Below are 12991 nucleotides of genomic sequence, written 5' to 3'. Positions count from 1 at the left end.
CATAGAGCACAACAGAGTTGCGTTAACTTTACAGCCTATATCTGGAGTCTTAAGAGTAAGTGTTTCTCATTATAATACTCCAAAATTTTTAATAGAGCGATTTGAAGTTTGATTGGATTATTCAAGGCTTTGCTGAGTGGTTGTTTGTTTTCTATTATTATATTCGTTGGCTGGTTTAGCAATAATCGCAATGAGATAACAATTTTTAAAGTTCAAGAAACAATTTGATATGACAAAAATCGACTGCAGCTATCAGGACTTAATTGCTTTGATCAACAATTTCGTATATTTTGTATACCAAAAAATAATTCACGATTAATAAGATGACCCTCTTATTTTTAAAATCACCCAATATCGCTCAATTGGGCGAAACTCTATTAATGATCAGTGTCAACAGCCAAGACGATCTAGCCATGTGCGTCTGTCGGTCTGTCCGTATGAAACACTGGATCTCAGAGACTATAAGAGATAGAGCTATAATTATTTTCCAACAGCATTTGTTATGTTTGCATGCAGATCACTTCCGCAACCGCAAATTGACAAACATCGAATAAAGATGTAGTCGAATTTTGGTATATACAATAATAACTTTAGTTATTGTGATTCCTGAAAATTTGGTTGCGGTCAGATAAAAATTGTTCAAGTTATTAAAGAAATACTTTTGTATGGGTAAAAACGCCTACTTACTGGGGGTCTAAGTTGCTTTGGCTGACAATCTGGTATAATGTGCCGTCTATGGTATATTTTGAATGTGAAACCACTAACCATACAATACATATGTACTTTTGAAACAGAAACGTATCATTCGTAATGTACCAAATTCACCTTTGAAATATTTCACTGAAATATATCACTGTCGAGCACACTTGACTCTAGATTTCTTACTTGTTACGCCTTAGATGTGTGGTAGTAAGAAACTGAATTTTTACTATACTCATATTCTTTTTTCTTTTGGGTAATAATTATCGTAACCACTAACGCTTGTTAGTCCTTTGAAAACTCTACCGAAAAGGGTTTTCGGTTAAATTAAATTAACCGGCCTTGATATTAAAATGCGTTCCGCTTTTTTTGTAGCGAACTGGTAGATTTGAGCATAAGCGTCATTTCCCATTCACGTCATTATTAGGTCTATTCATATACATATGTACATAGTTTATACATGGATCTCTGTTGTATCGGTACAGTATATGATCGTGGTATGTTCTCGAGCACGACCATGTTGTTTAAAGTTGGGATTGAGATAATTAAAAGGTGGATATATAGATAATATGTTAGGTTCTAATTTGGGTCTAGTAATTGGCAATTAATAGTTTGAAATTAAAATTGTATACAGTGAAAAAAATACTAATTTCTAAAATCAAGAACACTCATCTAAAAAATGTTGTTCTTAGAAAAGACCCCTTTAAGAACAAATTTTTAAAACGAAAATTAGTCTGAAAATGACAATTTTCCAGATTTATTTTACAAAAATGTGTAATCCGTCGAAATTCCAATAAAGTTTTCATCTAGCTTTGAGTGTTTTCGTTTTCTCTATTGCACTATGGGCAAAAAGTCCCGAATTGCGGCATTTTTACCATTTTTGAAGATAGAAACATGAAACTTTGTACAAATACCTAAAAAATAAAGATCGAATTTCGGATTTTTCTTTTTTCAATTGGAACACGCCTTCCTTCCCGCCCACCTTACCATGAGGTTATAATTTTCGATTTTTTCTAAAAATTTGTTTTAAAATATTTTAATGTAATATATTTAATAAAATTAACCTAAATTTATTAAATTAATAAATTTTTAGCAAATTCGCATTTTAAATTTAATTTGGATCATAGCAAAATTAAATCAAAAATTTATTAGAGCCCAATATTATGTTTTGTGACTCCATACCTTGGTGCCCAGTTAATAATTTATTTTTCACAAAGCTCTTCATCCAACTCCAGGTAACTCTGCCCGAAAATTTCGAGTTCATTATCTCCGCCTTCTTCTACCTACACATGCCCATGTTATTGGAAGCTCAATATCAGGAGATTCCAAAAGAGCTACAATAACATCTCTTGGTAGGCTTTTTTTATAGTTTAATCTTCGGCGTTCCTTTAGATTTATAGTTGAAAGCAGTGGGTCAGAGGAATCCAATGCTCTATTAAACACATCTGATATAGTATTCAGGCGGCTGTTTTCCTTGCATGAGAAAGCATATCGAGTTTGTACAATTTTTTGCGCTCTTCTGACGCATTTTCACGGAGAGCCCCTAGAAGAAGTACGGAGGTTTCCATAATTTGGTGCCAATGTACCAGTACTTTATGCAAAATTTGAGACATTGGATACCACTTATAAGTATTAACGTATAAGTACATCAAGTACCTACTTTAACTTTTGATGGGCATACCTCAAACTCACATTATGTAGCAATTAAAATTATGTAAACACTTTTCAAAACGTCATGCAACAATAGCATTGACTTTTCTGTTTCATAGACTAGTTTAAATGCTAATTTTCACTTTAACCTTGGTCCTGCCTCAGTAAACGTCAAGCGTTTACGACCAGGCTTTTCGGGTGGAACATCATCTTAAGAAACTCTGTTATGAACGAAGATGCAAGCCATTGCGCAGGCTTTTCTGTTGCATTTTCGTAAATTAGTGTTATTCCATCTGAAAAACTGAATAAGCTCATCTTTTATTAAGATTTGCTGAACATCACTTAATTCATTTTCATCGATATTTTGGCGGTTGTTGTTGCTCCAAAAATCAAGCAACGTTGAATAACAAGACGTAAATACAACATTAAGTTTTGCCGTAAATCGGGCAAAAACGGGCAAAAATGTTAACCACTATTTGATTGTTTACAGTTTGGTTAATAACATATTTAATATTGCCTCGACCGGCTTAGACGCACAAGTTACATTCCACAGAAACACAGATACATTTGTTACCAGGAACCTAAAAACATACCAACAACACCTAGCACGATTGGACAATATATCACATGTACTAAAAATTTAGTGCCAATAATTAAAATTACATACCTTGACAATTAAATTCCATATTCAAGCTTTTTTGTTTGATTTAATATTTGAATATAAAACAGACAGGAAAAATCACAAATTTTCCCGCCAATTTTTTTTTAGAGGGTCCAGACCATAGTCTTTAAATATGGGCGAACAACAAATTACCAACGTCTAAAATTTTTTAAAAATATGTTTCAGTATTCTTGAAGTATTCTAATTCAAAAAATAAAGTCAATTTAATAATACCGAACACTAAAGAAAATGTAAAAATGCCGCACTTTGCGACTTTTTGCCCATAGTGTATTGTAGTCGTCCGACTCATAACCAACTCTGTGTTAACTCATATACGTGTGTACGCAGACTTTTTCTGCTTAGTGTACATATGCATCGGACGTTCTTACAATGATAAAAGTTACTCTTTCTATTCGATTTTTTTCGATTTGCGAAGGTGAAAGTGGCCGCAAAATGTACAACAAACTTAATCTGTGTGCAAAAATAACAAGTGCCGCCGAATAAAGCTCTATCTCTTACGGCTGTTAACGCTGATCAAGAATTTATATAATTTATGGGGTCGGAGATGACTCCTGTCTGTTATATATTATATATTTCCTGCATACACGAAGTTGTAATACCTTATACATACATAGGTAGCGGCAATAAAAAATAATATAATCCATATACATACAATACTAAATTTCGTAAATCTAACTTCAAAACAGTCAAAAATCAGAATAATAGCTAAAAAGCTATGTATAATAACACCAAAATAAATTTAATTTATTTTTTTTTTCCAGAGAGGATGCCGCCATCTACTTCGCAGCTTGACAACTTCGCTACTTAACTTAATCTTCTAGCGACATTAAAACAAATCTGAAACAAACAAAATGTATATCCTATCAATTAAAGTCTCTGAAATCTATGAGTTAACATGACAGACGGTATAAATAAGAATGTACAAACTCTGTGGGGTTAAAAATGCCTCTATTTCCTATTTCTGTTGTCGAAGTGTTCAAAGAAAACTATTCAAGGGAGTCCTCAGATCAGTATTTTGCCAAGGTGCTCATTCAACATCTGTTCTATCCAAACAAAAATGTATTTCCACTAAATGTGTCATTATTTTCTCTATAATTATAAATTATAAATGGTAATAAGGGCAAAACACTTCCAATATGAAGATTGAGCTATATGTTGAAAACAGTGGTAAGTTTATAAAACGACTGCCATTGACCGAAACGAATTTCTGAAAGTAAATCACAAATCCATTAATTGCATTGATTCATCATAAATTTAACTAAAACAAAATATAGAGCATTTTAATAATCATACATGAATATATTTTAGTTTTAATAAAATCTAATGTATCGATAACTCTGTAACGATATTTCTGTCACTTATATTTTAGATTGCAAAATTCAAACCGCTCATCACTAATTCATATAATTACAATGCGATATTTGTCATATCAACGTCAGCGCAAATTCATTGTAAGTGCATTGTATCATCTTGGAACTGCAAGTAAACGTAAGTTATAGTTTTTTTGCACATTTAATTTAGTTTTCATAATTAATCTTTATTCATATATATCACAATACCTTTAGATACTTTAAGCGTAAATACCGGCATGTCGGAAAAGACTGAAAAGGTTGCTACCGAAACTTTTGTATATCCTCAAGCTCGTAAGGATATTACAATTGAAGATAACTTTCACGGCACGAAAGTAAAAGACGTCTATCGTTGGCTTGAGGATCCTGACGCAGTAGAGACTCAGGATTATGTTGATAGTCAAAATAAGATCAGTCAACCGTTTCTTGAAGATTGCGAGCAATGGAAAAAAGTAAATAGTAAACTTACCAAATTGTGGAACTATCCGAAATATGGATGTCCAATGCAATACGGAAAATATTATTATTATTTCATGAATACTGGCTTGCAAAACCAGAGGTAATTTAATTAAGAAAATAGCGTTAAGCCACATCATCCACTTCAATAATATTTTTTTTTTAAGTGTTATGTATCAACAAGACTCTATAGATGGAGAGAGCAAAGTATTCCTCGATCCCAACAACTTGTCTGAGGATGGCACAATTGCATTGTCTCAAAAATCTTTCTCTGATAATGGTGAATTTATGGCTTATGGGCTTAGTGAGAGTGGCTCCGACTGGATTAAAATACGTATTCGTAATGCTGAAACCGGAAAAGACTTTGACGAAATACTTGAAAAGGTTAAATTCTCTGAGATTTCGTGGACCAAGGACAACAAGGGTTTCTTTTACGGAGTAAGTCGATTTAATATCGAAAACTTAATTATATATTTAATGCAATTAACTACGATTCACAGAGGTATCCAGACCAAGACGGCAAAACGGATGGATCCGAAACGAAACAAAACCAAAACCAAAAACTTTATTATCATCGCATTGGAGAAAGTCAGGATAAAGATGTCTTGGTTGTTCAAATTCCCAATGAACCATCTTGGCGTTTGTATGACGATTGATTTGTAAAACTTGACAATTCTGTTCCGGTACCTATATTATAGACAATGCGATAAAGTATTGGCTGTATCTTTGAAGAATTTTCAGTTAATGCCGACTGATTTGCATAATGTCCCCTAATACTGGTACCGGGTAACACAAAGTTCATCAAACTTGATTAGGACTTCTATAAATTATTATAGCATGATCTATACACTTTTTTCTTCTTAGCCAATCTGTTGTATCTGATTGTGGAAAATATTTGATATTAGCGATTGTTAAAGATTGCCGGGACAATATTGTATACTACGCTGATTTAATACCCGGAGAAGATATCAATTCGGAGCTGGAAGTGAAAACCATTATAGATAAATTTGAATCAGATTACGACGTAAGTATATGCTTTAATTTTTTCAAATATCACAAAAATTTGCGTTTGAATTAATATACTAACAAACCGTAGTGCTAATAAAAATTGTTTTTTTCCCATAAACAGTACATAACAAATGAGGGCTCAAAGGTATATTTCCGTACAAACAAAAATGCTCCAAACTACCGCGTCATATGCATTGACTTTGACAATCCATCTGAAGAAAATTGGGAAACTTTAATACCAGTAAGTAATGTCTTCTGAAAAGTGAATATTACAAACCAGATGTTTATAAAATCGTATTTTAAAGGAACACGAAAAGGATGTATTGGACTGGGCTAAATGTGTCAACGAAGATAAAATTCTTCTCAGTTATATAAGAGATGTTAAGGTAAATCCTTTCATACTGAAGTAAAAATCTTGCACAGTACTAACATTATAATACAAATAGACAATTTTGCAAGCCAATTCGCTGCATACTGGAAAACTCATTCGCGAATTTGATTTGGATATTGGTACTATTGTTGGAACTACTGGAAAGAAGAAGTATTCGGAGATATTCTATAATTTTTCATCTTTCCTAAATCCTGGAACAATTTACCATTACGATTTTAAGTCGCCGGATGAGGCCCCAAAGGTGTTTCGAGAAATTAAACTTAACTTGGAAGGATTCAATCGCAATGATTACACAGTTGAGCAAATTTTTTTACTCCAGCACAGATGGTACCAAGGTACCAATGTTTATAATCCGGAAAAAGCGAGATACTATTGAACCACGACCATGTTTGCTTTATGGTTATGGGGGATTTAATATTAGCATGCTGCCATCATTTGGACTTACTGGGTAAATATTTATTTGTTCATCTTGAAATATTTCACATTGTTTTCATTCGCAAATCAGTCTTATGTTTGTGGACACATTCGATGGCGTATTGGCGTATCCCAATATCCGTGGGGGTGGCGAATACGGTGAAAAATGGCACAATGGCGGACGATTGCTTAATAAGCAAAATGTTTTTGATGACTTCCAGTCGGCTGCTGAATATTTGGTTAAAAACAATTATACGTCGAAAGACCGATTGGCAATTCAAGGAGGATCCAATGGTGGTCTTTTAGTCGGTGCTTGTATCAATCAGCGCCCAGATTTGTTTGGTGCAGCTGTTGCTCAAGTTGGGTTAGTATAACGAAAAATGTTATGTTTCCGAGTCATATAGAATTATTTAATTTGTTACAGTGTAATGGACATGTTACGTTTCCATAAGTTTACTATTGGTCATGCTTGGTGTTCAGACTATGGAAATCCCTCTGAAAAAAGAACACTTCGATAATCTATACAAGTTTTCGCCCTTGCACAATGTTCATACACCACAAATTAAAAGTAAAGAGTATCCAGCTACACTAATTTTAACAGCTGATCACGACGACCGGGTTAGTCCGCTGCACTCGTTGAAGTTTGCCGCAGCATTGCAAGAAGCTGTGCGCGATTCTGATATCCAAAAGAATCCTGTACTACTGCGCGTATACAAAAAAGCAGGTCACGGCGCTGGAAAGCCAACATCAAAGAGAATTGAGGAGGCCACCGACATTGTTACATTAATGATAAAGAGTCTTAATGTCGACGTGATTAACCTTTAATTTTTATATTCAAATATTTATATACTTATCCGAAAACTTGATTTGTGTCCATTTAAATCTAAATTATGTACAACTGATGGGCCAATAATAATAAAATGCATTTACATTGAAGAAAGTTCAAATTTTTCCGGAATACTAACATATGGGCATTTTTAGAAAAAGATCCACCGAACCAAAAAAGTTAATTATATTAAATTTAAATATACTTGTATGTATATAAACATACATTTAATTAAATGTTCAGCAGTAAGCGCTATACAAGGTGCGTTCCAAAGTAAACAGGACTTTTTGAATCTAGCGCCATCTAGAGGCACCATCTATATGTAGTGCCTAACGCACTACATCTGCTATCCTTTATCGACTTCCAGTAAAAATTTCATGACATTTCATCTATTGGAAGTGAAGTTATTGCGTTTTAAGTGCGAAAATGAGCTTCGAACAAAGAGCCAACATTAAATTTTGTTTTAAAACTTACCGAAACGTTTCAATTGATGAAAAAAGTTTATGGCGATGGTTGCCTATCCCGTAGCAGAGTGCACGAGTGGTTTCAACGTTTTCAAAGTGATCGTGAGGACATAAATGACGATGAACATGTGGGCCAACCAAAATCCGTGATCACCGAAAATTCCATCGAAACTGTGCGTGAATTCATAAAAAAATCAGCCGAAATCATCATTGAAATTCATGGAAATAGAATTGAAAATCTCCAAAACATCGATTTATCGCATTTTGACCGAACATTTGGGCTTTCAAAAGGTGGGTGCACGGTTTGTTCCGCACAAATTGACTGACGTCCAAAAATTGCTCAGAATTCAACATTCGAAGGACCGACTATTTGACCAAAAATCACATTTTAACCATCAACCACTCCCCGTATTCACCTGATATTGCACCGTGCGACTTCTACTTTTTCGGAAAAAAGCATTTGCCGATGAAAGGAAAGCGTTATGCAGACGTCGAGGCCATACAAAAGGCTTGCACCGGCATACTGGAGGCCATCCCGGGCAACGAGCTAAAACATTCGTTCGACATGCTTTTGGACCGTGCAAAAAGCTGTATTAAAGCAGAAGGAGACTATTTTGAATAATATAAATTGATTTGCCGAAAAAACTATTTGTTCTGTCTTTCTGTTAAAAGTCCTGTTTACTTTGGAACGCACCTTGTAGTACAAAATATAAAGAAAATTATTTGTTGGCAGAGAGCATGCTTTTTACAAGATTTTGGCTTCTTCATTTCTTTGTGGATATTTCATCTAGAATATAGTATTGTATCTAATCAAATTTTTAAAGAAATATGAAGTTAATCATGAAAAAAACATGAGGTACATAAAAATCAAAATAGTTGTAAGTTAGCGACCGATTCTTAATCTAAACAAAAGAAATGAATTTTTTTGTGTACATACTCGATACAAAGATACATCAACCCTCTCGAAAAATACATAAATTAAAATATTTTCGTACACTCACAGATGAAAACAAGTAGCGCAGAGCTAGTAAAATATACCGAAGGGCAAAAAAAATGCGACCCTAGGAAATCCCTATAAAAATAGAATTAGCTGTTTGGTAGAAATCTGCTTACTCCTTATGTTAATTATAGATTTAATTTCAAATTACTAAAATCGAAATTAACATCGTGGATTGTAGTGGGTGTTACTATATGTATCCTCCAGTTAAATTACTGGTCAACAAGAAAAGTTTAGTAAAAGTAGATATTTCCATAAGGTAGATACTTTTCCTAAAATTGGATTACAAAATATTTGAGTGTATGAAAACAGAAATTGGTTTTATGTTACCGATTCTGCATTGAGTCTTATTTATTAATATAGACTTCGCTATTGATGCTGATCAGGAATATGATTACTTTGCAGAGTCCGCTCCATTAATATTAAGAAATCAGGATTGTTATAATTATTTGAAGTTTATATCCAATAAGCAACAGAAGTAGAAATTTTAATATCTATAAAATCATTTCTAAATTTGTGAACCCTTTTCTCTTCATTTTTGGGAGGCAAGTAATTTGACGTAGATAAGGTTTAAAAATTTAATATTCAACCAACATTTACAACAAAATAAATATACACAAAATGTTAGTTATCAATGCATTTTATTGATTGAATGACACTGTTCTAATTGATGCCTCACTAAATGCGTCGTCCTATTACTTTTCTTCTGGTTTGCTGAACACAAAAGTCAAGTTGCATTTGCCGCAGTAATGACGATCCTCATGAGCAGCCATAAAGACTCCAGCACCACAATTCTCTCCGGGACATTCACGTCGCAGACGATGGATTTTGCCATTCTCATCAACCTATGAAAATCAAGGAAAAACCGTACAGAAAATATATATTAATAATTGTTACTTATATCCGAATGGCCAAACACTTCCAAACCTAACAGCAATTAAGTCAACAAGCACAAGACCAAGACTCAAGAATTCCAAGAACAGATCAAGTAACTAATCTCTGTTTAGGTGGTTTGTGGATGCATGGATCGATGATATACCTTGTAGTATTTCAAGACAGCTAGCTTGACCTTCTTCCTCTTGTGCTTGATTTTCTTGGGGGTGGAGTAATTCTTCTTCTTGCGTTTCTTGGCACCACCGCGAAGGCGGAGCACCAAGTGCAATGTAGACTCTTTTTGGATATTGTAATCGGAAAGAGTGCGCCCATCTTCCAATTGCTTGCCGGCAAAGATCAAACGCTGTTGATCTGGAGGAATTCCTTCTTTGTCCTGAATCTTGGCTTTGACATTTTCGATGGTATCCGACGGTTCGACCTCAAGAGTGATGGTCTTACCCGTGAGGGTTTTAACGAAGATTTGCATCGTCGTACACTACAGCCAACTGAAAAATAGAAAAAGGAAACATGAATTTTAACGAAATCAATAAAGACATAAAATTTGTGTTGTACAATTATAAAAAACACTTCATCTTCATTTATGGAATATGTATTTTTTATTTCTGATTTGAGTTGAATACAAGCCGTTTGTTGTTATTAGTCACGAAATTACTTATTATATAATTACACAAGTAGGACAGCATTAATAACCCCATCGTTCTCAGGATTATTAGTGACTTGTGCATATTTTCCCCAAACAACTTTACCGGTTTGTGTCACCAAACCAAGCTCGGAGATGTTTACTTCTATCACTGTACCCTTGGTGATAACACCCAAAGACGTGAACATGGGAGAACTCGGATTCTTCTTCACCCCAATGATAGGTAAATGGAAAGTTGCTTTTAATTCTGGATGCGTAACGTGTGCCTTTTTCATGCGAAGCGCCATCGGCCGAATGAAACGCTCAAATTTAGGTGGCTTGCGTGTGAAATTTTCACCAACGAATGTTACTTTGGTCACCATACGCTTCCAAGCCTTTCGTTTGGTTTTGCCTGTTTTGAGCACTTTGAAGACTTCTGCGTCCGATTGAGCGCGCACCTTCGGTATTGGCACATCCCACTTTCCGGCTTTCTCCTTTCGTTTCTGCTTGATCATATTTGAAAGGACCTTTGCACTTGACTGGATTCCTCTGTCCAGAAGATAATGTGGCAGTGCACCATCTTCAACCTTCTCTTCTTGTTTCTTCACCTTCTTCTCTTCATGTGCCTGGATCTTTTTCTTAATCTGAATCTTTTCATTTCGTCGCTCCTTATTGAACAACTTGGCTTTAATACCACGTAACTTGCGTGCTTTTCGTGCACGTTCTTTGGGAAGACGAGCTTCCTTTTTGCGTTTACGCTCCTCATAATCAAGTCGTCTACCGTACAATTTACGGTGACGCTCCATATACTCATTCTGCGGCATGGTGAATGTGTCTTGTCTTCTGCAGACCTGCAACATTCAATGTGTGAGGAGAAAGATATTTTAAATTGGAAGAATATGAGCACTATGTGAATTATCAAAAGTACATACATATATACGTACATAGCAATTGCATTCTGCACACTAAATTGTTTACTTTTGACGATCCACAAGTGACATATTGATCGTAACTCCATCACTCACCTTTACATCATAATAAACATTGCAAATGTACTACAGCTGCACAAATTGAATGTATGTACATATGTATATATTTAAAACCAAAAGTAACACAACCAATACGTGTACATACATGCTATTGCTTACTTACATAGCAAGTATGTACACCTAAAAATAAGCACATCAGATGCATGTAGTCATGTGAGCACAACCCGAAAATGCACAAATAGAGAACAAATTCTCAACAAAAATATGCATTTTTTTTTATATTACGCTTAATTACTTTACTTATTGATATTTTATCAAGTAACCATAAAGTTTTAAAAATATCATACATCAATTATCTAACAAAGAAAAATGAACCCACCTTAGTCCGGCAAAAGTACGATAGGAAAGAGTGTATTACACGCGGAGCAAACAGGAAATGGAACTATTCAAAATCAGGGTTGCTTAAAAGCACTCATCAATGAGAAAGTAAAATGAATGTCACGAAAGAAACGAGTCATAATATTGAGAACAGCTGAATGAAACATAAAAGTCATTTTCCAACACTCTTACAATAAATTCACTCTATTATAGAAAGCGAAAATCTACTTCATACAGTTCTCTTTTATTTAATTATGTTCCTTTGAAAATTTTAGTATTTCTACATACATATCAGAAAATTCAAAATGAAAAAAAAAAAATTGTTTTGTTTAGAGATTACATCCACGCTATAAATTGGTTTTGATTTGTGATCTCTTTTATGTTATAGAAGAGTTTTTTTTTTTTTAGCATTTTTCCACTGCACCAAAAACCTCGGTTTTTTCCCGTTCAGGTCGAATGTTACCTTCGCCCCATGTAATACCCATAAGAAAAAAAGTCGGATTTTCTACGTTCGCGAGCTACGTAGAAATGGCGAACGCACTTTTTGGGTAATCACGCGATATTTTATCGATATGACAACGAAAAAGAGCTCACCACTTAACAAGCAGCTGACATTTAAGTTGTTCGAGTTATGGGAGGAGAAATATAGTGTCTTTTTTTGGCCAATTCACAAAGGCGCTCCACAAGGACGCCAAACTTTTCCCTATTAATTTGAAAATTATTTTCAAAAATAGATTTGCTGTTTCCAGGAATATTGCGCTCCCAAAAACACCTATGCCGTTGTTAAAAAGTAAATGTATTTATGTAAATATTACATTACTACCAGCAATTCGACTTACATAGGCCCAACATTTTCCATTTTAAAAATGTGCGTGCTCTTTTTTGAATTGTTCGCCAACTCGTGTTTACATTTGAACAGCTGACATTTCCGAGCGGGCATATTGAGAAATTTACCGTTGTCCATACTTTTCGGTTCGTGCCAATGGAAACACCAAAACGGGACTTATACAAACGTAAAAAAATTGAGTGCAGTAGAAATAGGCTATTAAGAAAAACAAAATATGGAATTAGATAAAATAGTTATATTTGTACTCTTTTGTATTTTTTTATTAATCTTCGATCGCTAAATTAATGCGTTTAAGTAGACATAGGTCGAATTAACCAGTCCTCGTTCT

The 12991-nt window shown here is 34.3% G+C and overlaps 3 protein-coding genes across 4 annotated transcripts; 1 reads left to right on the top strand and 2 right to left on the bottom strand.

Annotated features, from left to right (window-relative positions):
- The first annotated feature begins 4393 nt into the window (after positions 1-4393).
- On the top strand, positions 4394-7589 carry LOC132793060 (prolyl endopeptidase). The gene is given in 12 exon segments (XM_060802679.1): positions 4394-4519; positions 4597-4939; positions 5004-5274; positions 5337-5479; positions 5701-5860; positions 5966-6085; positions 6150-6230; positions 6291-6542; positions 6544-6683; positions 6741-7013; positions 7074-7149; positions 7151-7589. Coding segments are annotated over 12 exon segments (2259 nt in total). The 5' UTR covers positions 4394-4443; the 3' UTR covers positions 7475-7589.
- Positions 7590-9560: 1971 nt separating this feature from the next.
- On the bottom strand, positions 9561-11908 carry LOC132792430 (ubiquitin-ribosomal protein eS31 fusion protein). The gene is made up of 3 exons (XM_060801811.1): positions 11818-11908; positions 9976-10315; positions 9561-9781 (listed from the first exon to the last, which is right to left on the bottom strand). Exons 2-3 carry the CDS (start codon positions 10294-10296, stop codon positions 9632-9634), a joined length of 471 nt encoding a protein of 156 aa, XP_060657794.1. The 5' UTR covers positions 10297-10315; positions 11818-11908; the 3' UTR covers positions 9561-9631.
- On the bottom strand, positions 10404-11907 carry LOC132792415 (ribosome biogenesis protein NSA2 homolog). 2 transcript variants are annotated; one of them, XM_060801791.1, is made up of 2 exons: positions 11818-11907; positions 10404-11300 (listed from the first exon to the last, which is right to left on the bottom strand). In XM_060801791.1, exon 2 carries the CDS (start codon positions 11271-11273, stop codon positions 10494-10496), a length of 780 nt encoding a protein of 259 aa, XP_060657774.1. In that variant the 5' UTR covers positions 11274-11300; positions 11818-11907; the 3' UTR covers positions 10404-10493. The 2 variants fall into 2 exon arrangements, with proteins under 2 accessions (XP_060657774.1, XP_060657783.1); XM_060801800.1 differs by lacking the exon at positions 11818-11907 and adding an exon at positions 11475-11600.
- Positions 11909-12991: the final 1083 nt, after the last annotated feature.

The sequence above is a fragment of the Drosophila nasuta genome, chromosome 2L (assembly GCF_023558535.2).
Source record: "Drosophila nasuta strain 15112-1781.00 chromosome 2L, ASM2355853v1, whole genome shotgun sequence".
NCBI classification, from domain to species: domain Eukaryota; kingdom Metazoa; phylum Arthropoda; class Insecta; order Diptera; family Drosophilidae; genus Drosophila; species Drosophila nasuta.
This window is presented reverse-complemented; position numbering and strand designations above follow the sequence as displayed.